The 24878-nt window shown below is 48.4% G+C and overlaps 2 protein-coding genes across 29 annotated transcripts in view; both read left to right on the top strand.

The window, feature by feature from the left end:
• Erc1 (ELKS/RAB6-interacting/CAST family member 1) overlaps positions 1–24878 on the top strand; it is a 1605700-nt gene that overhangs the window by 192007 nt on the left and 1388815 nt on the right. The window lies entirely within an intron of this gene.
• Iqsec3 (IQ motif and Sec7 domain ArfGEF 3) overlaps positions 1–24878 on the top strand; it is a 115591-nt gene that overhangs the window by 51246 nt on the left and 39467 nt on the right. For 8 of the 9 annotated variants that reach the window (XM_048787524.1, XM_048787516.1, XM_048787515.1 and 5 more), the window contains exons 3-4: positions 14993–16098; positions 18294–18455. In XM_048787524.1, coding sequence (XP_048643481.1) covers positions 14999–16098; positions 18294–18455 — 1262 coding nt within the window. In that variant the 5' untranslated portion in view covers positions 14993–14998. Of the gene's footprint in view, positions 1–3106; positions 3386–14992; positions 16099–18293; positions 18456–24878 lie in introns of those variants that run through there. The other variant, XM_048787517.1, reaches the window with a different exon arrangement.

The raw sequence follows: 24878 nt of genomic DNA, 5'->3' as shown, positions 1-24878 counted from the left end.
GAGACTATATATGTAGGAGTCTAGCTCAAAAAGAAAGCAGCCACCACCACTGTCACCATTTATTAAGGACTTCTGAGTGCCAGGCACAGTCCTAGGGGCTGTGCATGCCTTATCTGTTCCCATTGGCAAACTTGCAAAATTCTTATTAGGATATCCATTTTGCAGATGAGGAAATAAAGCCACAAGGAAGACAGGTAACTTGCCCAACATCACATAGTAAGTAGCAGAGCACTTTTAACCGTTTCCTGACACAAAACTCATGTATTTTGTCCTCTACTATATAACCTGAGACTTTGCCATATTGGTGAGGGCTCTCCAGGTTTCCATTGCCTCCTTCTACCAAACAGCCTATAGGGAAGTCTAGGGCAGGAAGGCAAGGACAAGATCCCCTTTCCAACACTTTCATTATACATCTGGAAGGTTCCAGCCTGTTGGGTCCCTGTGCATAAGCAGACAAAGGTGGAGTGTGTTCTTAGCCAGAGAACCTGGATCCCTGGGGCTGGTGGGCTCTGGTGGACTGGCCTCTGTACACGGTGTGTGCATGTGTGCATGCCTGAGTTGGCTCTGCACAGCCTCACTCCCAGGCCTTGTGAATGAACTCAAGGAAGAAGGCCTTGTAGCCTTTGTCTATATCCCGAGGGGCAGCCACAAACAGAGGCTCATGCCAAGGGCCTCTGTTATTTCTAAAAGTTTATTTGTTTTAATGCAAATAATTTATTTGGGACAAGGTGATCCCAGGAAGTACCCATAGGAGAGTGGGAAAACAAGATATAGAAGAGAATGAAGCCAATGTGGTCTTTGTAAATGATCCAGTCACTGCTTTGGGCAGCCAGGGATCAGTCAGAAAATGGTGCAGAATCTGCCTCACAGTTATCCCACCCAAAGGACAAGGGTGCTATGGCGTTTACCCCCCACCCTTCATTGTCATTAGCTGAGTGCAGCCATTGAGGGGCATCAATTACCTAGAATCTGTTGCCAGGCATATTCCAGCAATCAAAGCAAGAAAAGGGCTATTATTATAGATATTTGTGGCCCTGAGTAGCCACTAGTTCCCTAAAGAGTCTTGGAAACCTTCTGGAGTGAAGAAGCCTTGGGTGTCTGTGCTGAGAACAGGCTGGAGAAGAGATGGTGAGGCAGAGTGCTCCTCCAGGCCCTGGAGCAAGTTGTGCTCATGGTGGAAAAGGACCATTTTCGTGTTCTCTGAGGGAAGAAAGGGCATGTGCTACAGCAAGAGGAGTTGAAGTTAGATCTTAAAAAGAAATTTCCGGTGATGCTAATGGAAAAAAAAAAAAACATATCAAAGATGCCCAGACCTACATCCAACCATGCAGCTTGACTGATAGCCACACAAGAAATGGTGGAGCAAAGAACTCTGCAGTAGCAACAAGGGTTCCCTATTGCCAAGGTCAGCCCATAAGCCATCCTCCAGCTGCGAGGGTTCGGGGGGGAGTGTAGGAAGACAGATGGAGATCAGGTAAAGAGAGCATTTTTCATCCCACTCCTGGTTATTCTAGCACATCTCTGTGCACCCCAAGAGGAAGAGGTCCTTCTTCTGAGATGATTTGGAGAAACTTCCATGAAGGCAAAATTTCAGAAGAAATAAGTCCTGAAGTTGCCCATTTCTCTGTGCCAAAGTGCCCCACCTCCTTGGGCCCCCGCTTCTCCTCTGTAAAAGAGGAAGGGTTGCCAGGCTGCATTAGATGACCCTAAGTCCCCTTCCAGTCCTGACCTCTATCCCTGTCTATGTAGAGGCCACTCCCAGGACCCTTAGGTTCTTTTTAATTCACTCATCAACAAGTATTGATTGAGTACTCAGTGTTTGTCCAACACTCACTGGGCAGATGAGAATCAAATAAAATCAGGCCCTGGCTTCTAAGAAGGGATAGAAAGGGGAAAGGTAGTTTATTTATTGAGCATGTACTCTATGCTGAGCACCTTACATATATGGACTCCTATTTCCTCACTACAACCCCACAAGGTAGGCATTAGTACATCCATTACACAGATGAGGAAACCAAGGATCAGAGGCAAAACAGCCTACCCAAAGCCACACAGTTGTTGAGCTTGGATTTGAGCCCCTGCTGGTAAGCATGATGCTGCTCCTCCTCCGAGAAATAGGCAGCAACTCTCTAAGGACAGGTCCTATCTAGTGTTCTTCTAGAAGGCAGGGCAGTGAAAGCCGCAGTCACCTGGGTAGGCTCCTGGAGAAGGTGGTTTGGTTTTGGGTCTTGAGGGAGGGGCTAACTGGAGATTGTTGGGGGAGAAAAGCAACCTGAGTTCACTAGCTCCCCAGAGTATGCTGCAGTGTGGCTGCTTCTGTCAAAGAGCTATCTTCTTAGGTAAGCAGGAGGGCAGCAGCCATGCTCAGCCTGCTAGTGGCTCCTTGAAGAGAAGAGGGGCCAGGAGAGAACAGATGCCTCCCTCAGCCCAGCAGGACAAGATTCCTCTTCCTCAAAGACCCAGTTCCCAAAACCAGAGCCCACCCACTCTAGAGAGGCTTACATCCAAGCCAGGCCTTTCTGTATCTCTCATTGCCCCAAACTCGTTTGGGCTAAAGATGACACTGCTTCTGTGCAAATTCACTCCCTCCAGCTTCCTAAGCTAATGGCCCTGGAGCCAAAGCACTGATAAGTAGTTAACACTTATATATAGTAGTGACCATGAGCCAGGCAGTTTTAAGAATTTTAACTAACTTTAGCCATCCAAATTCCCCTTTAGGTACCATTATTCTGACCATTTTATAGATGGGGAAACAAGAGGTTATGGAAGTTAAGTCACCGATGTTAAATCAGAAACACATAGCTGAGAAGAGGCAGATTCCAGATCTGAAGACAGTCATTCTTAACCTCTCTGCTTCTGGTTTTAAGCAGAGCGTCATGGACTCTGGCCACTGTTGATCCTTTTCTTTATCTGGGATACCCTCCCCAAGTTCAGGTTCACCCCCTTGCCTGGGGTTCTTCCCTGCCATCATAGCCCCTCCCTAGAGGGGACTGCAGAAGACACCCCCAGCGGTCCCCCTCCTGGAAAGGCCCAGTTGCCAGAAAAGTCAGGCCACATGCCTGTCCCCCTCTCCCCCAACCGAGCACCCGTTGCCTTTTGTTCACAGCGATGGCTCCTGCGCCCAGGCTGGTGGGGGCATGGAGGACTCCGTGGTGGCAGCGGCGGCGGTGGCAGCCGGCAGACCCAGTGCCCATGCCCCGAAGGCTCAAGCCCAGGAGCTGCAGGAGGAGGAGGAGCGGCCGGGGGCGGGGGGGGTGCCTCCCCGAGGGCCGGCCCCCACCGCGTGGCCTCCCCAGGCCAGCAGCAGCCTGCCCTGACAGCGCTCTGTTCCCACGCCCCTGCCGCCTCGGATTACGAACTCTCCCTTGACCTAAAGAATAAACAGGTACCCAGGGCCTCCCAGGGGGGCGGGGAGGGTGGTGAAAGGGCCCTGCCTTTGGGGGCTGTCCAGGGTACCAGGGACCTCCCGCTCTGGGCCCACCTGAGGCTCACCCTCTTGCCCTGTTCTTCTGCATTGAGCCACCTAATCTGCCCTTCCCTGGAGTCAGTTCCTCAGGGAATGAACCACAGGCCACTGCCCAACTCCCATCCGGGTCCTTTACACCACAGGGCTGTCCTTAGGCAGTCTATGCAGGGACTCTGTCCCCTCCATAATGTGCAGGAAGCCTAAACTGTCCCACAGGCCCCTAGTCAAGGAACCAACTGTTCACTGAAAAAGTCCTCCCCTCCACTCTACTTACAAGACAGAGCCCAGCTTCCATGTCCACCCAGGGCAAGCCCAATGCCCAGGCACACAGGTGCAGATGAGGTGTGAGCCAGTGTCCTGTTCTAGGTAGACAGAGGATTCCCAAGGTTAACCCAGTTCAGGGAGTCCAGAGATCCCCTGTTGGAGAACAAATCCCATGGAGGAGTTCTTGGCCTTCATCTGCTGTTCTGCAAAGCAGGAGGGAAAAGTGGTCAGACATGGGGTCCCACTGAACCTAAAACAAAGATGATGCCGTTGTGTGCTTTAGTGGACAATTAAGGGACCGGAAGGAAGGTCTTAAAATTCAGCCCTCAGAACAAAGCACAGGGTGTGTGTGTATGTGTGTGTGTGTGTGTGTGTGTGTGTGTGCTTGCGCGCGCGTGCGCACATGCTTAGAGAAAGACATGATTATGTGATGTTCTTAAGAAATAGCTTTGAACTTGGAGACAGAAATGCGATTCAATCCTTGTTGTTCCTCTGCTAACCTGTGATTTTGGGGATGATAGTTAAGCACTCTGGGACTGGTTTCCTCATCAGCAAAATTGGGAACTAGACTTTGAATCACCTCTAAGATCTCCACTGGCTCTGGAATGTGTAGGATCTAAAGAATCATTCTTTAATCCAGTGGACAAGGTGAATCTTAGGAAAAGAAGCAAGTAGTAAAGTTATAGGACTGGGTCAAGCCAAATTAACCTCTTCTTTCTTTTGGCATCGATTCAGGCCATTATCTTGGATTAGGGGCCAGCTGTATCAGTGCATCTGGCTTTCAGTGAAGTGTTTTAACAGAATCTCCCATGATATTTATGTGAACCAGAAAGGACTAGATGGATTAAGTGACAATGTAATCATATGTGCTGTTCTCAACCAGAACTAACTAACTCTCTCTCTCTCTCTCTCTCCCTCTCTCTCTCTCTCACACACACACACACACACACACACACACACTGGTTTTCTATCAGTGCCAATTCCAGTGGAGCTAAGTGAGTGCTGTCCTTGGTCCTGTCCAAGTCAATCATTTTGACAAAGAACTGAACAAAGGCATGAAAGTTACATTTCCCAAACTTTCCAAACTTTCTAATGGCATAAAGCTGAAGGAGAACAGCTAGCATCTTGATCATAGAATCTAAGATTTTTAAAAAATATATCTTATCAGAAGGATATTTAAATGAAAAAATTCAAATTAAATAGGAAGAAATCTAAAGTTTTGCTTGTAACTTAGAAAAGGCTGTAGCACTAGTAAATAGGTGGGCAGGCCAGGTTCTGGGAGAAAGGCTTTAGGGTTTCAGTCTACTGTGAGCTCAGGGTGCACCAGAAGTAAGTGGAGCAGCTGCCAACACAGCGCACACACCTTCAGCATCCTTCACAGGAGGGCAAATAAGGCCCCAGCCTCAGGGTTACTGGCCAGGGCCTTGTCTGCACCCTGTGCTTTGTTCTGAGGGCTGAATTTAAAGGTGAAATGAGAATCCTGAGTTTCCTGAAGAAGGAGAGCAGAATGAGTTGGGATCAAATGAAGAAATTCTAAAGAGAAAAGAAAACAAGTTTTAAATACGGAAGTACTGGCGTGTGAAAAAGTGACTAGATGTGTTTTTCATCATTCCATTCATCGTGGTACTGTGATAGCTTTAGGAAGGGAAGGTCTTAACTTATTTAGCAATTAAACTATAGAATACCCAGTAATGATTTTTTTTATTATTATTAGATGATCCATCAGGAACATGACAGTGTGACCTGGGAGTCACTTGGCCCAGATGAGAGTCCATGCAGTTCCACACCACTGTCTGGTCTCCTTGAGGACACAAACTACCTTGCATTCATTTTTGTACCCTTCCCTTTGCATCTAGCAGAGCTTCTTAGACATAATAACATCTCATTCAGTGAGTCTTGTTTTTAAATAACCATGCTATACAAAGCAAGAAGTGGACAGGGTACCAAGAAAGAAAAAAACATGCTCTTACCTGCTCCTTGCAAAGATATTGCTGTTCCACTTAAGGGGTATCCAGCTCATAATCCCAAAGAATACTTGTGCTTTGGCTTGGGCAGGAGACTCATTGAATTTTGACTGACTGAGTGGCTATAGAGAATTGTGAAGAATTCTGATTAGTATTATAGACTTTTTGATAATAGGTATAATTCTAACTGATGGTTTTGCATGTCAAGCTGGTAGGATGAGGTCAGGAAAGGTGAGGACTGGCAGAGGATATAACACAGGACCTCTTGCCAAGTGAGTCCAGCCTTGAGGAACAGCTCATGTCCCCTGGCTTGTCTATCTTTCTAGACCATGCATAGTCTGAGGGCGAGGGAAAAGGGCCAAAAGGGTATCAAAGGCAAGGGCAAGGTGATTGAGAACAGCACATATTTACAAGAGACTGGTCTCTACTTTTCTCTCTTTCTTTCTCTCTCTCCCTTTCTGCCAATGAGCTGTGTGACGTTGGGCAAGCAGCTTAACTTCTCTGGATCTTAGCAACCTCATATATCTCCTTGGGGCTTTTCATGCTGTTCCCTTTACTTCCATCTCTGAAGTTCCTGCTCCCGTCAACACTCCCGCATTTGTCCTCCTTGCCTTAGGAATCACCTAGGTACTTCTTCCTCCTCTCTGGCAGCCTCCCAACCCTCCCAAGGCTGCCCAGGACACCCATTACATGCAGGTGCTCTCTGTCACTGCTCTGCAGCTTTGGATTTTTATTTCCTGTTGACTTGACTTCTCCTTGAAGTCAGGGCAAGGGGCTTATTCATTATTATTCCCCAGGTCCTAGAACAGTGCCTGGCATGAAGAAGATGCTCAAGAGGGAGGAAAAACCTAGTGACATAAGGAGAGATGGGGAGGGGTTCTTGTCTGTGCCCCTGGGAAAACTCCCACTGGTTCCCCTGCTTCAGCGGTGCCTCTTCCAACCTCGTCTCCAGATTGTAGCTGAATCTAACCATGCTGTGCCCTGGTGTGAAAGCCCTCGGTGGCTTCCCGTTGTGTGCAGTACAAAGGCTTCTGCAGACTCCCCCGTCACAGACCCAACCCCACATCAGAGTCCCAGCCATTCCTATGGCCGTTCCCTGAACCGTCCAGCTGTGCTTTGCCTCTGGGCCTTCCCCATACCTTGGTGGATGTTACTTCCTCTGCTGAGAATGTTCCTTGCCTATCCACAGTCCTGCTTCACCTGGGTGGTCTCCACACATACTTAGGCTCAAGGTGAATCGACTGAATGCCCATAATTTACTCTACTATCTGATATTTGTCCCACTCATGAGGACAAGGACCATGTTGTCCTCAAGTCACTGGGTGGAGCAGCTTGTGCACTGAACACCTCCAGGGGCGCCATTCACTTCATAGTCCACTGGAAGAGCAGGTGGCTCCCGAGTTGTGCACGCGAAGCTGCCCTTATCTTTCCCACCACTGTTCTCCAACACCCAGCACAGTCCCTGGAGCTTCGGAAATGCTCATATGGAGAATGCATGAATGAATGAATGAGCAAACAAACGAATGAATGAATGAATGAGGCCCAGCCTTGAGTTTCTCTGTTCCTGAATGTCCTTTCCCAAAGCCCTTCCCTGTTTTAGTCAACTATTTTGCCACTGTGACTAAAAGGCCCAACCAGAACAATTGTAGAGAAGGAAAAGTTTACTTAGGGGCTCATGGTTTCAGAGGTCTCAATCCACAGACAGCAGACTCCATTTCTTGGGGTTCAAGGTGAGGCTGAATGTCATGGTGGAAGAGAGTGATGGAGGGAAGCAGTTCACATGATGATCAGAAAGCAGAGAGAGACTCCACTTGCCACATACAAATATACACCCCAATGACCATGCCCCAATGACCTACCTCCTCTAGCCACACTCCATCTGCCCCCAGTTACCACTCAGTTAATCCCATCAGGTATTAATCACTGATTAATTTAAGGATCTAACCCAAACATTTCTCCTCCAAACCTTTTTATATTGTCTCACACGTGAGCTTTCTGGGGGGGCACCACATCTAAATCATAACAAGGAGATTCTCTTACCCTGCCCCATTGTCCTCTGCTCCTTCTATCCAGGACACTCTTGCTCCCTCTCACAGAGATCTTTGAGGTTAATCCTAGGGGGACAGAGGACCCCTTCAGAAAAGTGGCTGTGGCAAGGATGTAGAGGGCCCCGGTGTGATTTCCAAATTCATTCAAGCCCTTGAGGGAGTTTGAATACTGGTCTGCGCCATTGTTGATCCACAGTCCATCCTGGCCATGTACGTTGCAAAGCTGTGCTGGTCAAGCACAGTGAGGCTGTGGACCTACGGTCAGTAGCATCCAGGTTTTGTTCTCCAAGTCTGGGCCCTAGACAGAATCCACATTCTCCCAGATAGTAGTCTCCCTCCCAAGAGATCTCACACCTTAAGCCACAGGGCCCAGTCTCACCATGGGGCACCTCTCCAAGGGGGAGTGATTGGCTACATTTCTAAGTCACTTCCCCTCTCTGAGCCTCATCCATGCAGGAGCCAAGAATGTCTCTAGGCTCCTTCCAACTCCAAAGGAGGGCCCTGGAGCATGAGCCTGCAGAGCATGGTGGTGAAGGCAAGGCATATCAGGGCTTGTACCCCCATTCAGTTTTAAAGAATAGCATTGATAGTGGCCCTGTGCTTGGTCTGGGTTCACCATGATGTGAAAAACACAGTCCCAGTCCTCAAGGAGCTCACGTTCCAGTAGTGGGTACTGGCATGCAGGCAGTACCAGCTAGTGCTAACTGAGCTGTATGTCAGGCATGGGACTGAGCGTGTGCCATGAACAGTCTCCCAGGTCTGCATGATATCCCTGTGGGGTGGGCACTATTACCATCCTCATTTCAGGGATAAAAAGAGTGAGACACAGCTCTAGGAAGTAGTGCAGCCAAGATAAGGATTCCACAGAACATGATTTTAATCCAGTACCTTCTATCACCCCTTGCTATTGCAGTGAAGGGCATAGCCTCCTTGGAAAGGGCAGCCTTCCCTGCTGAGTGCTTACCATGTTTCAGATAGTGAGTCAAGAGGTGGGCACACAGGAGAGACACAATCCCAGGCCTGAGGGAGACCACAGTCCTATCCAGCACAGGTCCACCTCTCCTGTGGGCCTCCTGAACAACCCCAAAGTGCCTCTTCCCTCCCCAGACTCTGCTGCTCAATCTCATGCTAGGGTTTGCCTTGTCAAGTTCCAGAAGCTCATAAAACACAAGGTTCTGATGTTCTCAATTGAGAGATCTTGGATCAAAGGAAATCCTTGCTCATGTCTGAAAGTCCCCCTCACCTGGTCCATGTTCCCCAGCTATATACCACCTCCCCTAGCTAGTTGTCCATGCCACCTCCCTACCCCTACTCCCCCCACCCCCACTCCAATACACTGACTTGGCCACCATCTCTCAGCTAACTTGTCAGGCAATCTGAAAAGAGAGAGCCTGTTCTAATTAACACTGAGAAGCTCATTAGAAATAGAGCCCCTGAGCCCCACTCTATTGCTTCTTCTGGCAGAAGCTGAGAGATTGCTCTCTTGGGAGGAGGTGAGCCCATAATTACCCATGATTCATAGGGCTCAGGGAGAAATGAATAGAGCTGCTCCTTGGCCAGTGGGTTTGGAGACCCTGCATGGGACTGTCCTTGTTCCCACACCCACCTTTCTCAGCTCTTTGGCCTGACCCTGGTTAAAAACAGAATTGGAGTGTTAGGAAGGCCTGGCTTGGATAGATGGAGCTGACCTGGGGCACTGCTGAGTTCTTTAGTCCTATGAGAATGGTGTGGGGGAGCATGGAGGGGAACAAAGGATGGGCATTTGGCTCCACACCTGGATCAGGAGGACAGTCTGGACTTTCATTTCCACTGGGGTATAGAAGAAAGTTCAGTTGCGTTCGTGTCCACAGATATTTATTAAGCCCAACCATGAATCTGTCATATTAGGAATAAAGAGACAGATATTAGTATCTTGCCTTTGAGGGATAGTCTGTGAGTGCTAAGAGAGTTCTGGGCAGAGCAGTGACCATGAGCATTGAAGGTGGGCTGCAAAGGATGGAAAGGACTTATCAGGGGACAGGGCAAGCTGGGGGCACAGCCAGCATGAGCCTGGAATCAGTGGGAGATGGTTGTACTAAACTGATTGGAATAAATGGAGATGAACCAATAACTGATTTTAAATACCTTTCAGTGAGCAGTCGCTCCATGCCAGGCACCATGCTAGGTGCTATAGATGGGTCTGAGGTTGACTAAGTAGTATTTGATACCTCAAATAACTTATGCTCTATTGGAGCGTGGGGGGAAAGGTAGACAGGGAAGGGTGGGTGGGATGGAATACACAAAGATTCATGGACAAAACTGAGCATCCAAGAGAAATTTGACTCAACATTCTGTATGGGGGTCAAAGGAAAGGAGACCCCCTGTGTGGTTGGGGAAATTGAGAAGGCTATGTGGAAGAGGTATATTCAAGACAGGTCTTGAAGAAAGGGGAACATTTGTACATGGAGGAAAGGGATGAGGGTGGGTGATGTTGAGGCTGAAGGAAAAGGCTGAGCAGATGCCCCAGCAGGAGGCCCAGGGCTGGTGGGGGCAGTAGGCAGTGGAGATGGGGTGTGAATGTAGTTTGTGCAGTTAAAACAGAGGAGGCAGGTGCCGGGTCTGGTGAATGGGGGAGGGAGAGGAAGTAGGAGAGAGTTAGAGACTGCTGGATATTCAATGAGAGTCCCATGTGGTGACATTCTGGCAAGAAAGTAGAGGATGATTGAGAAAGGACAAAGGACGGGGATGGAGGCTATAGGAGACAAAGCAAAGGACAGGGCAAAGGAGGACCCAAGGACAGACACGAGGCTCCCACCCTGGATGACGGTATAAGAGAAAAGTGATTAGGGTGAGGTGGAGAAAGACGATGGCTTTACATAGATGAACAGAGAGACCAATATGCTATTGGAAATGCAGGTCTAGGATCAAGGGTAAGAATGGAGATTTGGGAGTCATGTACATAACCATCAATGTCATCATCAAATACCTACCACTTACTGAGTACCTGCTATGTGCCTGATGCTACATGAGAAAATAATTTATTCCTCATAACAAGCTACAGAATCAGCAGGATGAGCTTCATTTAACAGATAAGAAAAACTGAGAGTCAGAGATGTTAATAAACTTGTCCAAGTTCAGCCAGCATGGAGGAAGTAGACGTTGGCTCATCAATCCACTAAAGTAGAGCAATGTTATGATAGTTGAAGAGCCTCTCTTAAAGAAGGCGAGAGGTGAGAAGACATTAGCTTACAGAACCTGGTGAGAGTCACCACAAAGGCTCTGCCTGAGCCACTTCCCCCTCTTAATTAGTCATTAATTATCAGCTCCCTGTCACTGCTCTAATGACTTCCAACATGGAAGTCATGGAAGATGTCAGAACTGTATGAGAAAATATGTGTATAGAATGGCAGGTGACACACTACCATGCGGGGATTTTTGTGGCCAGAGTCTAAGATTAAGGAACCATATAGGGGCAAGAAAATCAAGAGGAAAGTTTCAAGAGGAGAATTTCAACATCAGGAGCAAGGAGGGAGGAGGGAGGTTGAGGATGGGCCATGGGAGTGGGAGCCAGAATGTGAGGAGTAGGGCATAGGGAGTTGGATCACCAGTTTGGCATACATTTTCAGAGGGAGGTAAAAGGTAGACTTGTCTTCCAAGAAGTGCAGTGGAAAACAAGATTTGACTAGTGCTCCAGAGGGAGGAGAGACAAATGGAGCTCTGTTTTATCCTGGGGAGATTTTGGAGGGTGTGCACCGGCAGGTGGGGAGCAGCAAACAGAAGGGTGGAGATTGGAAATGCAAGAAGGGGACAAGTAGTGAACGTCCAGAGGAGGCAAGAGAGGGGAGGTCATCTGTACTGGGTCAGACACGGAAGGTTTTTGAGAGTCACAAAAGACGACCTTGGGATTTTCTCTTTAATTTATTCAGTACTTATTCATTGAATTCTACTGTGTGCTGGGCACTGTCCAAGCATTGGGGATACAGAAATTAATATGGCAGGAACGGTCTCTGCCTCTATGGAGCTTAAAGTCTAGGGAATGGGATAAATATCAGTTTTTAAAAAATTTTTTTTTCTTTTCTTGGTTGAAGCCTAGACATTGACTGGCAGAAGGAGTCTCTGAGGATTATCTCAAGTCTCTGCCTCTAAACAGGATGACACCATGCCAGGGAGATGGACCCCTTTACCATGTTGGAACATCTCAGGCAATGGGCTTCATACCTTCTCTCAGTTGCCAGTAGCATCTTATAAATCTTGGGCTAAGGTTTCTCTAGGAAGCACTAATAGGCCAATGGGAAAGAGATATAAAGTCGGGGCCTCATGCCAGTTTCTTATCACACCTGAGGAGAGGTAAAAGGGTGATGGAAGTTAAAAGGGAAGGAAGCAATTTATGATGAGTTCCCCCTCACTCTCTGTACTCTGCCTTTGGAGGACTTTCCTGGATAAGCCAAGGCCAAATATCCATTCTAGGCTTCAGGGAACATGTCAGAGTTTACCAGGAAGAATGAGCCAAGCTACAATGTTCTCACCCTTCTAACATGATTTCTGCTGGAGCAGGAACAAAATGCTTGGAAGCAGATATCCATATTTCCTTTGGGTTCATGCAGTGCTGCTCAGATAAAGACCAAGTAGACAATTGTCCCATTGGTATTGTAGACAGAATTCCAAGATGGCCCCAGGATTCCTACCCCTGGGGTACAGGTCCTATATAATCCCCTCCTTTCAAATTTGAGTGAGACAAATGAATATAATGGCTATCACTCCTATAATATGTGATATGATATGTCCAACATGACTTTGAGTTAACCAAAAGGGTGGTCCTGGTCTAATCAGGTCTGGCCTTTAAAAGAAAGTAAAACCTTGGAAGAAATACTCCTCTGTGGGCTTTGAAAAAGCAAACTCCATGTTGCTCCTTGGGCTATACAGCAGGGAAACATGGGCAGCCTTTGTTAACTGAGGGCCTCTGACCTACAAGTGTAAGAAACTGGCTTCAGCCAAGAATAGTGAGCTTGAAAGAAGACTTAGATAAGATTGCAGCCACAGCTGACACTTTGGTTTCAGCCTAGTGACATCCTAAACACAGAACCCATTTGAGCCATGCTCAGACAACTGATTTAAAGAACTATGAGAAAATAAAGGGGCATTGTTTTAAGCACCTAAGTTTTTAATAGTTTGTTACACCGCAATAACCAATACATTTGCTATGGGGTTTTTTTGTTTGTTTGTTTGCTTGCTTGCTTGCTTGTTTTGTTTTTTGCAGTGCCAGGGATGGAGCCCAGGGCCTTGCACATGCTGGGCAACTGCTCTACACCTGAGCTACATTCCCGACCCATCCTAGTATAATTTTTAATACTTTGAAGACCCCTACAACACTAGGATAATGACACCACTGGTCAATCTTTCTTCTGCAGCTTAGAGTCTTTTGTAAAATGCAGCTACTTTTGGGAAGCCTCGTGGGTCATTTATACCTGTATCTGAATAAGCTTCTAATTGCCCCTGGAGAGTAGGGCTAGGGCTGGATACAGGAGGAGAGATAGTGTGACTTCCATAGGTTTGGGAATAGAAAAGGGCACTGAATGACAAGACTAGAAGAGCCAAAGACTAGCACTGGGGACTTCCCATTTTACCTGGAATTGTCACTAGAAATCGGGTTGTATCCATAAGGTCCCCTGGGTTAAAAGGACACCTCTGAGGGTCCAGGATGTGGGTCACCATGCTACCCTGCAGGGGGAAACAGTGAGCATTGCAGAAGTTGTGGGTGGTATAGCTGCAGCCTTTGTTGGGTTGAGGAAAGCAGGTTGCAGGGTTGTACTGAGGGGTGAACCTGGCCTTTCTTCCTCTACTCCTCATACCCATAGTCCCTAGGGAACATGGGAGTGGTGACATTGCTCTTGCCTGGAGAGGTGAGTCTCAGTTTTTCTTTCCCAATTCTTTGTTCAGGAATAACACAATATGTAAGAGAAGGGTAAGGCTATGGATAGGAATTTTTTTGATGCTGGGGATTGAGCCCATGGCCTTATGAATGCGAGGCAAGTACTCTTACCAACTGAGCTATATCCCCAGCCTATAGGACATAATTTTAGGACCCCAGAACATTTCCTTGCTTCCTAAACTTCTCTGAGAACCAGAGTCTGCAATACCACCAATTAGGCCTCTCCCCTTAAACCTCCTTCCTTATTTAAAATGCAAACCCTCCAGGAGGTATGGTAATGTTAATGGTCATTCACTTCTCAGGAGAATACTCTTTCTAGTCCTTTTCTGAGAGTTTTTGATAAAGGATAAAGTGAGAACATAGAAACCTAAGCACAGAGAAGACCATAGGCAGGTGGCCAGAGCTGAGATAAGGTGAGCAAGGCCCCTGAACACAAACTGGTCAGTGCCAAAAATTTTCCTGGGGCCAAATCTGCCCAGGTGAGGCAACACTAGCCAGTCCCACCGAACACTGTCCTGGCTGGACAGCTCCCACTGTGAATGAAAGTGTCTTAAATTGTAGAACTGTAGGACACTGTGGCCTGAGACCCACACTCCTGATACACCTCCAACTTTTTATTAGTTTCATGTTTATTGAGCACCTATCATATGCCAGACCCTGGGCTGGGTACTGGTAATGCAGTCAAACCCTGGTCTCAATCCTTGTGATGTTTGCAAGGAAAGGGAAGGATCCCAATGTAGTGACATGAATGCTGGGGAAGCAGGGAGGGAATAGCAGCAGTTGTTTTTTGTATTTTTTTTTTCCTTAGCATTTCTTTTAATTTTTAATGGTTTAATGTTTTTAAGTGTGCACCAAAGTAGAAACAATAGCACAATAAACTCACATATGGCCATAACTGAGCTCCAATGATTTTATTAATATTTTTATTAATATTAATATTGTGTTGCTTAACCCTTCTTTTTCTTACAGAGTATTTTAATACAAATTTAAGATAAGTACTTCAATACACATCGCTGATGGGAACATTTTTGATAACCACCACAGTAGCTATGGTTGGATACGATCAGCAACACCTTATTCCTCTGCCCCTTGAGACATCACCAATCCCCAGAATGGAATCCTATATCCTGCACCGCTAGAAGTCTTACCAAGGGCCTGGTATCTGAGGCCATGACATGGTAGAAATGTTCAGACATGAGCTCCCTAGTAGTCCCCAGCAATGCATTCCTTGGCCCCACCAAAGCTGGACCAGGTGACCCACTGAACTGATTGATATCCACCACTACCATCCAGGCTGTGACATCCCTTCCTAATGGATCCCTTTCCGCTGTCCTTGTTGCAGATTGAAATGCTAGAACACAAGTACGGGGGCCATCTGGTGTCCCGGAGAGCTGCTTGCACCATCCAAACCGCCTTCCGCCAGTACCAGCTCAGCAAGAACTTCGAAAAGATCCGCAACTCGCTCCTGGAGAGCCGCCTTCCGCGGCGGATCTCCCTGCGCAAGGTGCGGGCGCCCACAGCCGAGAGCCTGGCGGCTGAGAAGGCCCTTATGGAGGGCTACGGCCTCATGGGGCTGCCGCTAGTGCGCTCACCCTCCCTGCCGCCCACCTTCGCCGGCACGCTCACAGAGTTGGAGGACTCCTTCACTGAGCAGGTGCAGTCTCTGGCCAAGTCCATCGACGACGCCCTTAACACCTGGAGCCTCAAGACCATGTGCTCCCTGCAGGAGAGCGGCGCTTACCAGATCCACCAAGCCCTGCACGCAGGCACCGGGCAGCCCTGTCTGGAGACTGAGATGCGGGAGCCTGAAAATGCAGGCGCAGGGCCTGGAGATGAGGCCAGCGAGGCCACCACCGGCCTGCCCCAGAGCCACAGCGGCACCCTCATGATGGCTTTCCGGGACGTCACTGTGCAGATCGCCAGCCAGAACATCTCGGTCTCCTCCTCCACCGCTCTGTCTGTGGCCAACTGCCTGGGCGCCCAGTCTGCCCAGGCCATAGCAGAACCCGCGGCCGGCAAAGCCGAACAGGGTGAGGCCCCTGGGCAGGAGGCCCCGGAGGCCCCCGCTGTGGGTCAGGGGGACGCCTTCTCCCAGGACACGTGCCCAGAAGTGGCAGTCAGTGGAGCCCCCCGGTCAGTGGCTGCGGAGTCGGTGGTGGAGGAGGCTGTGGCCACAGAGGTGGAGGAGGAAGAAGAGGAGACTGGGGAGGCAGGGAAAGGAACAGAGGCCGAGGCGGGTGACAACTCGGAGCAGCTGAGCAGTAGCAGCACATCCGCCAAGTCAGGTTCGGAAGTATCGGCTTCCGCCTCCAAGGAGGCCCTGCAGGCCATGATCCTGAGCCTGCCCCGCTACCACTGCGAGAACCCTGCTAGCTGCAAGTCACCCACGCTGTCCACCGACACGCTGCGCAAGCGCCTCTACCGCATTGGCCTCAACCTCTTCAACATGTAAGTGAGCTCTGGCCTGGCACACTGGGGACCTGGAGAGGGCCTGGGAGGGACGGAAAAATGGTGGATTTGAATTTACAGGGGTCTCCCTCTCCACCAAACTGGGTGCTAGGTAGTTTACCACATCATCCCGAGGTCTTTCCAGGTATTTTTGTGTCATACTTGATCACTGAGATAATATTTAGGAAGTACACATTTTATTTTTCATTATAAATTTATTTTAAGAAGCATTAGAGGGGAAAATATAAAATACAGGTTTTTTATGACTACTACTATTTAAGTTGGAGTGAGGGTTTGAAAAGTGAAAGAATTTAAAAGAAAATACAGTGTTGATTAAATAATAGAACAAACTGTATGAAAATTGAGCAGGAAGCACTCAGAATAAGAAATTAGGGAAACAAACCAGGCACAGTGGCCCATGTCTTTAATCCCAGAGTCTTGGTAGGTGGAGGCAGGAGGATTGCAAGTTCCAGGTGAGCCTCAGCAACTTAGCAAGACCTTGACTCAAGAATGAATGAATGAATGAATAAATACATACATAAATAATTTTTAAAACGACTGAGGTGTAGCTCAGTGGTAAATTGCTCCTGGGTTCAATCCCTACTACCAAAGAAGAAAAAAGAAATTGAGGAAACAGCATTATTTCTTGGGATTGGTGAAATGAGGGACTGGGTGAAGGAGACAGAGTGTGTGAAAAGAATACAGGTAGAGATCAAGGGAAGGAAGGAATTAAAGGAGGAGAGGGAGACAAGGAAGAAAGTATGAAGCAAGCAGAGACAGACTAGAAAAAGAATAGGGGAATGGGAAGAGAAAAATTAATGGCCATAATTCAGAGATCCTAACCTGACTACTCCTTGCAACCAGAATGTGCACAGACAATGCCAAACAGAGGAAGCAGACATGCCCCTCTCATGGAAATTCAAAAACCATGAGATACTCATCACTATCCATTCACCCCTTCCTTCATAGCCCTAGGCTCAGAGCACTGATGTCTCTCCTGCCTACATGTGTGTTCATTTATTCATTCAACTATTATTTATTGAGTGCTAGGCACTGCAACTACAAAGATGAGTAAGACCCAGCCCCTGGCCTCAAGACACTCACTGCTGTTCATAGTTCAGCTGACATAAAGCATCTGCTATCTTCCCAATAATATCTAGTAATATGTATTATGCCATTTATAGAAAAGAAAATGACTCACAAAAGTGAGGCAGGTTGCACACTGTTCAACTCTAATACGAAGCAAACCTAGGGGAAGCCAGTGTGGACTCCAAATCCATCTCTCCTTTTCCTCCTCACCTGATGAGCACAGCCCTGCCCTCACCCCTGCTCCCACCCTACCCCCATAGCCGCAGCATCGGTTCTGCCTACACATAAAAACTCTGAGATACTTCTATCCCTCAAAGTGGAGAGTCTCAAACTATCCCTCCTGAAAGACCAGTTTGGTTTTTCTCACCTCATATGTTGTGGGCTGATGCTTTTGTAAAACACAATAAAAATGAATTGCTAGAAAAACAATCACATGCTTGGTTGTCCTGAAAATGTCAAAGTGCTATAAAAGGTTCCAAATGCTTACCCTCAATCTCTGTACTTATCTTCTCCTGAACCAGTAAGATTCAGCCCAGGGAGCAGCATGGGTTTGCAGACTGCACTGAGAGTGCAATTGCCTTAGGAAAGGGCACACACCCACACGGAGAGACTCACACTAGAGATCAGTAGCCTTGTGTCCACCATGCAAAGGAAAGGAGGGGGGCGTAGTGGGAGATCTCACCTCTTTTCCCCCACCCTCTCTGGACTCCAGGGTGGGGACCTGAGATTGAGCTCAGGATACAGGTAAGAAGGAAGGGCCTCCTCAGTAGACCTGGGAGACCTCAGGGTAAGATCCAGAGCGAGCAAGGCAGGGATAGAGAAGGGTGCTATGCCTCCACTTGTTCTGGACTTCTCTTTGCCTATGCAAGACCTCCACATTAACCTCCTTCCAGCGCCGCCCCCAACCTCTGTGTGAGATGGGTCAGAGGAGGGATGCATCAGCGGAGACACCTCTGCAGCATAAAGAATCTCCTAGGAAGTTGGGTTTCCAAGGACCTCCGGGCCCTTTTATGGGTTTCACGGGTAGGAAGAGAGAGAGGATGGAAGTCAGAGACAGCCTTGGCTCATTCTCTACTACTACTCCCCACTTCCAACCTCTCCTCCAGAAACCCTGACAAGGGCATCCAGTTCCTGATCTCGCGCGGTTTCATCCCGGACACCCCCATCGGTGTGGCCCATTTTCTGCTCCAGCGTAAGGGCCTCAGCCGCCAGATGATCGGCGAGTTCCTGGGCAACAGCAAGAAGCAGTTCAACCGCGACGTACTAGAGTGAGTGTCCGGCGCTCCGGGCTCCCCTACTCTCCATCCTTCCCACACCCCACCCGCCCAGGTTCTCCAGGCACCTCCGCTCAGACTTGGGACGTCTCAAGCGATTTCCTGGGTGAAATCTTTGCTTCAGCCCCGGCAGCTTCTTGATTGGCTGAGGGAGGTAGAGTCACGTGATCTTTAGCCAATCACTCCCCGCTGAACCAAGCCTCTGTCTCTACCTGGGAGTCATTCGGAGTGTGCTGGGGCCAGGAGCCATTAGAGTCGCTAGGGATACTTCACATCAAAGTAGCTTGAAGTACACCCACCCTGCCACCCTCCAGAGCAAGAAAAAGAGGAGGAGGAAGAAGAAGAAAGTGTGTGTATGGCGGGGCGGGGGTGATGTATCAGCGCCTGGTCATCTCTGCCAGGGAACAGCCCCCTCAGCCCACACTCTCACTGCCACCTGTCCAGCCCCCAGGACTCGTAAGCTCAGGCACATTTTTCAAATCGGCAGAGGCAAAACATGAAGGAGCAAAAGAAAGGGGACTGGATTGAGGGATTTTAGGAAGAAAGAAAGAAAAAAAGAACTGATTTCATAGAGATAAATTAACTAACAGGATGGCAACAAAGAAAATAATCTCAAAGTCCAATAGAAGGATGTGGTGGGGATCATGAAGAGCTGCCTTTCCTAGTGCTTAGCCAGTATCTCCATCCACAGAGTGAAAGGGCAGGGATGGCATTGCTTAGGGACTGAGGATCAAAGCCTTGGAGCCCCTGCTTCCTGGGGAGGGAGGGTGAGACCCCTACTGCTCCCCTGTGTTCCTTCTCTTTCACTATGCCCCCTAAGCTCACTTCTTTATTGACCGGCACCCTCCTTCTGTAGGGACCCTCCCCATTTCTCTCCCTTCTTTTCCTTGGGTACAGTCAGCAGAATTGTTTCTTCAGAGGTCCTGGTAGAATCTGCCCCTTTTGTACTTGCTTCTGAAGTATCAAGGGCCTGCTGAGAGAGGGACAGGGACTCTTTCTGCCCCAGGGTTGGGAAGCTTGGGGAGTTACCCTGCCTGTTGGTTGATAGTATATCTGAGCCAGGGCTGTGTTACATACCTGTGGAATGGGGCAGGGATGCAGGGTATTGGATTTTGAAGGGTAGACAAGTTGCCTTCTGATAATGGACTAGGCTGGGCATCCCATGTGTTAACATTATGTGGGAACAGCCATGGCTTATAATCTCAGGGGACTTACAGATCCTGAAGACAGACCCTGACTTCACTCTTGGGGTGTTTGAGTGCAGGTAGGAAAACAAGGGCTTAGTGCTATCTGAGAGACCTTGAAATCCCTGGACAACCCTTAGTTCGGCAAAGCCAAGGTCCTGCCTCTGACTCCCAGAACTGAAATCCAGGATCTGATGCTCTCAGTGCAGATAAGACCAAGGTTTTGGAAAGGAAAGAGAATAGATAAATGCTCAGCATTTCCCTTTGGCCCTCCTTTCTTCTACCTCCAGCTCCTCTTACCCTTTATCACCACCTCTGCCATGTGGGGTATCCTACAGGGGTGTTCCAAGGAAATGATACAGAACAAAGCACACATCAGGACGTACCAAAGAGAGATCTCATTTTCTTCGTTTCCCTCTTGCCCTTCCATTTGCCCCATTGTTGTGGCCTTTTCACATGCCTTTGTCCTTTTCCATTCTCCTCACTTTGCTCTTTCCAGCTGCCCCATGTTTCCAGGGGACCCTGCCACCTCTCTGCTCTGGGGGCAAGAGTGGACCTGCTTCTCTCACAGGCTCTGAATGTTTTCTTCTGCCCTCCCCAGTCCCTATGTGGCCAGTCTCTGGATCCTGTGTGCCAGGTCCACATTGATCTGAAAAGTGGGGAACAAGGAGTTTTTCACCAGGCCAGGTCATGCCGAGTAGCATAATGAAGACTAATTGCCGTCCTCCCTGGTGACTGAGTGTGGGGGAGGCTGAGGGAGCCAGCATGGGGGCCTTGGGGCTGCAGACTCAGATCAGCCACCGCAGCCTGTGCTGGGGAGGGACCAAGCTGGGGACCGGGCCAGCTGCTGAAAGGAGTCAGGCTTGGAGTAGGTGAGACTGGATTATGCTTTTCCAGTGAGAGAAGGCAGAGAGTGGGACCAAACCTTGGTCCTGCAGCTCTCATTCTTCCCGTTCCTTAGTGCATTTGTCACACACTGGTTGGCACCATGGAGAATCATCTGCCCCAAACACTGGGGTCATGCTTTGTCATTCTGTCAGGTATCCCAGAGCAGCCCTCAGGCTCCAGGGCAATGATGGGTGTCAGGATTAATAGGGAATGAAATGACATTTTTTATTCATTCAACAAACATTGAGTACCTACTGTGTTTTGAAGATAGGGCTGTGCTGGGCATCCTGAGTATGTATGTGGGAATAGGCATGGCTCATGGTGTCAGAGAACTTACAGACCCAGACATCCATGGGGTGAGGTTAAAGATGAACATAGAAAGCAGGTAGACCACAGGGCCTCCTGGGTTTGGGAAGGGTTGTGTGCAGAGCGGAGCCCCGATGTTGTCCTAGTGAATGTCTCCATGCCCCTTGATTTATTCTGCAGCCAAGGGTTCCAAGGTCCTGGCACACTCAGCCTCTGAACTAACTCAGCCCCACAGAAAGGAGCCCTCCTAATTTTTGTCCAGGGACGAGGAGGCCTACTCCTACAGAGTGCCAGGAGGGCATAGAAAATTGAGAAAAGTCAGGCACTGGCAGCACAACTAGGACACTGGGGCTTTGGGCCTTTCCTTGCTGCTCCATCCCCCTATCTGGAACCTTTCAGGATTGGCTGCTTTGCCCTTCCTCCCACCAGAGCAAACACACACAATAGCAGAGTCTCCCCATGCCATTTTGCCCAGGCCCAGAAAGCTTCATTGGGATTCTGCACAGCTTCCCTGCCCCCGCCTGGTGACATTCAGCAAGTCGCATCCCTTCTATACAAAGCTGTTTGTTGAATAAAAGGACATAAATCACCCATCCCCTTGGAGACCGAGACAGCCCAAGTCACGGCATGCCCCAAGAAGGAGCCCAACCAGGAGGACAGAGGTGGAATGCCTCTCGGGGGAGAAGGGTGTGGGGGGGATAACTCTTAGAAGCTAGGATGGAAAGGAGGAGAGGCAGGACCAAAGCCCAATCTGCCCCCTCTGCTGAGTCTGAACATCATGGAGGCCCTGACATTAGCTTCCAGAGTGGGCCCTTGGTGCTCTTGCAAGCTGATGTCTTGGGCTTTTGTGTCTCATTTCTACAGAAGACACATTCCATAAAGGAACGTATTGCACCAGACTTTAGCAAGTAAGAACAGACGGCGTCCTGAGCTCTGAGTGCCATGCCTATTCCAGGGTTTACCAGCCAAGCTTGTTTGTTGGTTTTTCAAGGAGAAGTCAGTCTCAGTTTCCACATTCGTAAAATGGCCACAAAAGGATCTTCCTCCTGCAAATTAAATATTTAAAATACACAGGAAGAGCTTAACTCAGTAATCAAAGCTTAGTAAATGTACTGTAAATGTTGGTTATTTCTGTTATGATCTTTCCCACTTGAAATCGCAAGACAGAAACCTCTACCCTGACCCCAACCCAGGGAGACCTTGAACATCTCAGGTCTAGATTGAAGTCAGATCTGCCCACTGGATAAAACCTGGCTAGATTTTCTGGAATTTGCTGAGGAGGAGAGAGATGATAGGGGAGCTCGTTCTGAGGACCACCCTGCACTTGGGACATCCTTTCTGGATGCAATAGGAGCCAGACCGCAGCCAAAGTGGGGATCCTTTGAGGATATGTGCTTCCCTCTCTCTGTTTTCACATGGCTGGGAAATTTAGCTCTGCTCTATTTCCTTCCCAAAATGTTCGCTTCAGCAGGTTTGAAAGCCAGCGGATGGGGTAATGTTCCGTGTCGACAGTGAGCGGTCTCCTTTCTGGCCTGGATGAGTCTTTCCAGTGTGACTCACATGCACACGGAGGGCACTGGTATCCATCATTTCCATGAAAATGCACAAAGGGCAACTTCTGCGCTGAGCTGGGAGCAGAAAGTTTCCTGTGTATCCCTTCCCTCCACCACGGTTACTCCTTCCTTTGTGATTTTTGGGTCAGATTTCATTATTTCTTTCCATTCAAATGTGTTGGCCAGAGTATAACAGATTGTTCTTTTTAGGGGACATTTCAAAATGAAGACAGATTGTCTGTCAAACTTAACAGACTGCAAGGCTCTGGCCTTTCATCACTGGGAAGAAATTATTCAAGAACATCCTGCCCATGGTGCTGCGTGTAATCTCAGAAGAGTTCTCTCATTCCTGAGGAATTCCCACGAGGAGGAAAGGGAGAGCAGGCGAGAGCAGGCGAGGGCCCAGGCAGATTCATGGGTCTAGAGGAGGATAGAAGGAAGCCTGGGGCGGGCAGGAAGAGACGAAGTGGAGTTATTTCCACCGCTTGAAAACTTTGCACTCCTACTGCCTAAAGGAAAGGAAAGCAGTGTGTCTCTGTGAAAAGTGGTGTCTTTGAGGGACTGAGTGCTTACCTAGCATATATGAAGCCCTGGGTTTGAACCTCAGCAGCACAGCAGAAAGGAAGGAAGACAGACAGACAAGGTAGTGTCTTTGGCTTATGGTCTTGACCCTTTACCTCTCCAAGCCCCCCTCCCATCCCCTACCTTGCCATAGATAGACAAGGACTCTCCTGGACAGTAAAAATCATCATGGGAGGTGAGGACTACCTTGCTTCTATGTGTGGACATCTTGGAGACCCTAGTTGAGGGGGACAAACAAATCCAGGGTTGACAATACCGTATCAGTGTAGTCACTTCCACATGTGAACTGGACATCCTGCATAACGGACATCCCTACCACTCAACCCCTTCCTGATTACTCAGGCTCTAGCTCTAGAGGGGTCTCACTCAATCCCTGTGTAACATTCAGTTGTGGCTCCAGCTGACCACTTTTTTTTGTTGTTGTTGTTGTTCCAGGTATTGAACTCAGGGATGCTTAACCACTGAGCCCCATCCCCAGCCCTTTCTGCATTTTATTTAGAGACAGGGTCCCCCTGAGTTGCTTAGGGCCTCACTAAGTTGCTAAGGCTGACTTTGAACTCATGATCCTCCTGCCTCAGCCTTTGGAGCTGCTGGGATTACAGGCCTGCGCCACTGTACCTGACCTGACCATTCTTCCATGTGGAACTTCTAGGAGGGGCTTTCAGGGAGTCACCCTTTCCTGAGGTCTTGCAGCAGGGCGTTGGTGAGGGAGCAGGCTGGGAAGCATAACACTGACAGCTCACATGTATCAGGCATCGACCGTGTGCAGCAGGTGCTGCTCCAAGATCTCACATTGCGAAGCCTCATTCTGTCTCTGCAATAGTTTTGTGAGTGCTGTTCATTTCTACTAAATGAAGGAACCAAGGAACAGAGAGGTTAGGTAGTAGCAGAGCTCATCAATGGCTGAGATCTAAAGCCAGGCCAAATAAGCCCTTAACCCTATCCCACCTAAAGACAGGTTCTTCTGCATGCAGTTATAGTCCTGGTTAGTCCACTTGCAAAGCACAGCACCAAAAGACCCCTGGAATGATCAGCTAGTTCAGACTTCTTATTTACCTAGGTAGAAATGGAGGGCCAGAGAGAGGATTCCACTCCATTTCTCTAGTGGCAGAGAAATGGAGTGGAATCAGGTCCTCTTGCATCCTTTGACTCTGCTTTATTTGCTGTGCTCTGATCCTGTCATCTGGGAAGAAAGCAGAGCTGAGAAACCAATTCATAAGTCTCAAGAGGTCTGAGCTAGATTCAGCTTCCTCTCTCTGCTATATGTATATTTTAAAGGGCCATCAGATGATTGTCTAATGATGCAATTTCAGGCACAGTTAATTGGCAGTGAAGGAAAAGGTGTTTTCCTTGTTTTGTTTTTTGTTTTTGTAGTCCTGGGGTTAAGAAAGGGTATTTTATTTATTTATTTATTTTTATTTTTTGGTACTAAGGATTGAGCCCATGGGTGCTTAACCACTGAGCCACATCCCCACCCCTTTTTGTAGTTAATTTAGAGACAAGATCTCATTGAGTTGCTTAGCGCCATACTGTTGCTAAAGCTGGCTTTGAACTTGCCATCCTCCTGCCTCAGCCTCCCAAGCCACTAGGATTATAGTCATATGCCACCATGCCTGGCAAGGAAGGATATTCTCAATATCTAAGCTAGAGGGGACTTTGAATCCACTCACTCACCTGGCATGTCACTCACCAGAAGTGGTCTCCAGGTACATAATGAAAACAATAGTATATAAAGCCCTGTTGAATCTAGGAACTTTACATACATTATCATCTTAAAATTCATAGCATCCCTGCCCAGTAGATGTGATACGCATGATCTCTGTTCTCTAGGTTAGGAATTGAGGCACAGAGAGATCCACTGACTTGGACTGAGTAGCTAGAGGAGGAAACCAAACTGAAACCCA

Source organism: Marmota marmota, unplaced genomic scaffold, assembly GCF_001458135.2.
Source record: "Marmota marmota marmota unplaced genomic scaffold, marMar, whole genome shotgun sequence".
NCBI lineage: Eukaryota > Metazoa > Chordata > Mammalia > Rodentia > Sciuridae > Marmota > Marmota marmota.
This window is presented reverse-complemented; position numbering and strand designations above follow the sequence as displayed.